Source organism: Octopus bimaculoides, chromosome 4 (assembly GCF_001194135.2).
Source record: "Octopus bimaculoides isolate UCB-OBI-ISO-001 chromosome 4, ASM119413v2, whole genome shotgun sequence".
Taxonomy (NCBI): Eukaryota; Metazoa; Mollusca; class Cephalopoda; order Octopoda; family Octopodidae; genus Octopus; species Octopus bimaculoides.
The window spans coordinates 140,576,445-140,581,232 of NC_068984.1; the positions used below are offsets into that span (position 1 = coordinate 140,576,445).

A 4,788-nucleotide genomic window follows, 5' to 3' on the forward strand; every position below is an offset into this window, starting at 1 on the left:
TGTAACTTAGCAGTTCAGCAAAAGACAAATAGAATAAGTACTAGGCTTACAAAGAATAAGTCCTGGGGTCGATTTGTTCAACTAAAGATGGTGCTCCAGCATGGCTGCAGTCAAATGACTGAAACAAGTGAAAGAATAAAAGAATAAAAAAGAGTCACAGAAGTCTGGTGCAGGCTTCTGCCTGACTGGCTCCTCTCAAACCGTTCCACCCATGCCAGCATGGAAGGTGGACATTAAATGGTGATTTAGTCATCAACAGTTCATAAACCTTATCAACATCATCGTTTAATGTCCATTTTCTGTGCTGGCATGGGTTGAACAGCTTAACAGGGTCTAGCGAGTCAGAGGACTGCACCATGTTCCAGTGTCTGCTTGGGCATGATTTTCTACATCTGGCTGCCTTTCTTCATGCCAACCACTTTGTAGGGTATACTGGGTGCTTTTTACTTGGCACTGGCCCTAGTGATGTCATCAATTAACTCAGGAAACAAAACCCCTCAGTTGAGTTAGTGGGGAATAGTATTGAGGGAGATGGCTTTGTCAGGTAATGAAAGGCTAAAGTATGATAGACAGGGACAGGGAGATTACATGGTTATCCCAGTTGGAAAGGGGCAAAGATGGTAATGAAGACATTGCAGGGCACACTCTCACATTACATAAAGATGAATATAAGAGGATTGATGCAGAGGGTTGGACTGGGTGAGTGGGTAACAATTTCTAGACAAATATCTAAGAGGAACACCCTCTCCAGTTTTGTTTGTCAGTTGACAGATTCCCTCTTATTAATTTCAGGAAACTGCTCGGTCAGCACCAAACCGAGAACGGGACATCAACAGTTTGGTATGTAATTATTTTTCCATTTTTTTTTTTTTCCTTTTCTGTTATTCGTTTGTTTCAGTTATGGAGCTGTGGCCATGCTGGAATCCCACTTGATGGATTTAGACAATCAAGTTAACCTTAGTACTTTTTGTAAGTCTGGTGTTCCCCTGACAATGGGACCACAAATACATACATATTGAGACACACATGCATATACAGGCAGGCACATATACATATGTACACACACACACACACACACAGAGACGCAGACAGACACACACACACACAGATACACACAGACAGATACACACACACAGACAGACAGACACACACACACACATCATCATCATCATCTTGATGTCTACTTTTCCATGCTTGCATGGGTTAGACAGAATTTGTTGAGGCAGATTTTCTACGTCTCAATGCCCTTCCTTTTGACAACCCTCACTTGTTTCCAATGAAGGTTATTACCTTCATGGCCATACATTTCCCCATGGCCAGACATGTTTTCACAGAATACTGAAAATGAGTGACACTCCTTTACAAGAACAACACAATGGGAAGACAAACAGACCCCCGCCAACTCCCCCACATGATGGTCTTCTTCCAGTTTCCATTTTCAAAATACACTTAGATGACTTTGGTTGGCCTGGTGCTACGAAGTGCTGCACTGTGGGACTGAACCCAGAACAATATGGTTTGGAAGCAAGCTTCATACTACCCTTCCACACACACACACACATGCATTGATTCCACATCTGTTAAACATGGTCCAATGTTTAACAAATGTGTCATGTTTACAGAAATTATGGGTTCAAGTCCCATGAACAGCCTTTGATTTTTCAATCTGAGGGATTTTTCAACCTGATGTTTACATGTATTTATTTATAGCTTTATGTGCTTCGAGCTCCAGTATTAAAAGATGATTTATTTCATCTCTCAAAATTTCAAAACTCTTATGACATAAACAACATACAATTCTCATGAAAGCTCCTAAAATGGATAGACATTTGAAGGATTGTTTTGGTCCAATGGTAGAAAGTCTGTCATGTTTACAGATGTGGTTTCAAGCCCTGTTGGTAATCTTTGATATTTTCCGTCTAAAGTGTTTTTAACCCGATATTAGGGTAAAGACCCCCTTCAGTCTGGGCACGGTTGTTTTTAAAAGACCAGCAGTTGCCCATGTAATGCCACCAATGTTGTCCAAGGGCAAGGCAAAGACCAATATAGCTTGGCACCAGTAACGCTGCAATTCATTTCTACAGCTGAGTAAACTGGAGCAATGTGAAATAAGGTGTCTCGCTCAAGAACAGAACACACAGCCTGGTCCAGGAATTGAACTCACTACCTCATGATTGTGAGCCCGATGCTCTAACCACTGAGCCGTGCACCTTCACATAACGTAATATTAACATTTATAGTTTTATCTACTTTAAGTTCCACCACTGAAAATGATTAATAATAATAATAATAATTTTTTTATTGAACTTGGTTCTTAAAGTTCACATATAGCTGTTTTCGATAGGAAAAGTTAAAGTCCCACTAGAAACCTTTGACCTTTCAATCCCAAAGGGTTTTTTAACCTCATGTTTACATGCTGTTATTTGTAACTTTACATGTACTTCCAGAACCAATTCCATGTTCTCTCAAAAGTTTATAAATTCCTGATATCAGTAATAATAATAATAATCTTCTTCTTTCCTTACTCTAGGTGTCTAAAGCAAACTTCAGTGAAGATCCCTATTTGCAGCAGTTTGGTGTTCAGGTCAATCCAAAGATGGTAGAGGTTGAAGGGCGTGTTATAGATGCACCCAAAATCCAATATGGTGGACGGGTAAGCTGCAGCTCAATATTATTATTATTATTCTTATTCTTACTGCATCTATCAACTGAGAAAGTGAACACATCACACTCTTTCCCCAATACTGATTTTTACCTATATTTATCCTTCCAATTTGTTAAATTAAAGAAGTAATAAAAGTAAAAAAGATTTTTTTTTTTTTTCATTCTGACTCACAGGTCTGGTGCTTATTTTGGGTTCCTGTAGCATTTAAACAGATGAGACCAGTCCATTTTGGGTGTCTTACCCACCTGTAGGTGGAATTGAACACAGCTCTGCAAGCTGATAAAACACTCCTCAGTTTTATGGTACTCCTGCTGCTTGTAGTTGTGAATTATAGTTCACTATTGTGTCCATTTGCAATTTGTGTATTTCTGATCTTGAAAGATAATTGCCTTATTCATAGATACAATGCTGTGCTAATGGCTGGATATGTTTGGTACAATATTGAATGATTGGTACTGTATTGACTGGTTGAAGTTATTTATTTCCAAGCAATTCTTGGTGGAAATTTTGGGAACCAGTTCCTGTTTTGAAAAACAGTGCTATATACCTCTTACATGTTTGAGGACAGGATGAAAAACATTGGCTGTAGAAGTATTTGAACTTGTAACTTTATGTCTTTGATTCCATTGTCTCACCTGCACAGCCACTGTGCCATTCCTGTCTTCATATTCATAATTTATTAATTTTTTTTTTTTTTTTTTGTAGTCGTTTAAAAAAAAATATTTATTTCACCTATTTTGCTATAACCTGGTTTCAGACGAAAGCATTAGCAGTTCCAAACCAAGGTGTGTGGGATATGCGTGCCAAACAGTTTTACAATGGGATAGAGATCAGAGTGTGGGCTATTGCTTGTTTTGCTGCCCAAAAAAACGTCAAAGAGGAAGCCCTCAGGTAATTCTCTTTGTTTGTTGTTGAGGTTGCTGTTTGGGGGCCTTAATAGTGATTTATTTATTTTTTATTTTATTTTAAGGAGATAAAGAAAAATAAGTTTCCATGTCCAATCAAAAAGTGTGATGGTATCGTATCTGAATTAGCTTCGATGCTGGTTGCTCACATCTATTTCTACAATTATAAATATCAAACTTCGGTCTGGTTGTCTTTTAGTTCTTCAGCATTCAGATTATTCTGCCAAATTTAATGCCTATTTATTCATATTGTTTTGAATTATGCATCATCTTGCGGCTTTGAAATTTTGAAGATATGATTGTATATATTCAAACTGACATTGTAAGGTAGGTGTGAGAGGCCAGATCTAGCTGGTTTGAGCATAAAACCTGTAGAATATTTGGGCTGGATATGACTGGTTTAAATGCTAAAGGGTTAAACTCTGGTGAATTCTTTGTGTGTGTTACATGTATGTTGGTTTCTTGGTCATCACATGAACTAAAATTTAATTCATACAAGTTTGTGTCTGGATGTCTGTGGTCTGCTTGGTTTGTTAGAAAATGAAATGAGGTTTGGTTTGGGGTTTCAAACAGCTGCATGCAATCATCTCATTCCATGAGTGGAGAGGATATGTAGTTGGAATATGTGGCGCATGAGGGTTCGTAGACAAGAGGGGCAGAGAGCCCTTCATAGTAATGATAGCAGAGCTAGAGAAGAGAAACGGTCTGTTTCATGTCTGCTGTTATGTTAGTGAGTAGTAAGTTCAGTAGGTGGTGCAAGCTAAGTGGAAGCGAGTGCATTATGACCTCTTACGCTGTGAGTGCATCGTCAGCAGGATCTAATGCTTTTTTAATGAGCTGAGTTTGATCCTGCTTCGTGACATCATGTACAAGTGGCTTTACCATAGCCTAGGGTTGGCTTTAGCATTTTGAGTGGACACTCATACACTAAGATTAATGGGATAGTACTTTGTCTTGTGTATTTTGTGTAATGGTTGCAGTAACAGTGGTAGTAAGTACAGAAGCAGAAATGTTAGCATGCCGGACAAAATGCTTAGTGGTATTTCGTCAGTCTTTACATCATCATCCTCATCGTTTAACGTCCGCTTTCCATGCTAGCATGGGTTGGATGATTTGACTGAGGACTGGTGATCCAGATGGCTACACCAGGCTCCAATTTGATTTGGCAGAGTTTCTACAGCTGGATGCCCTTCCTAATGCCAACCACTCAGAGAGTGA

The 4,788-nt window shown here is 38.9% G+C and overlaps 1 protein-coding gene across 1 annotated transcript in view; it reads left to right on the plus strand.

The window, feature by feature from the left end:
* Positions 1-4,788, plus strand: part of LOC106877930 (protein argonaute-2) — a 59,362-nt gene that overhangs the window by 42,062 nt on the left and 12,512 nt on the right. Inside the window, exons 13-15 of the mRNA XM_052967533.1 lie at positions 793-840; positions 2,531-2,653; positions 3,423-3,556. Of these exons, the coding sequence (XP_052823493.1) occupies positions 793-840; positions 2,531-2,653; positions 3,423-3,556 (305 nt within the window). The remainder of the gene's footprint in view (positions 1-792; positions 841-2,530; positions 2,654-3,422; positions 3,557-4,788) is intronic.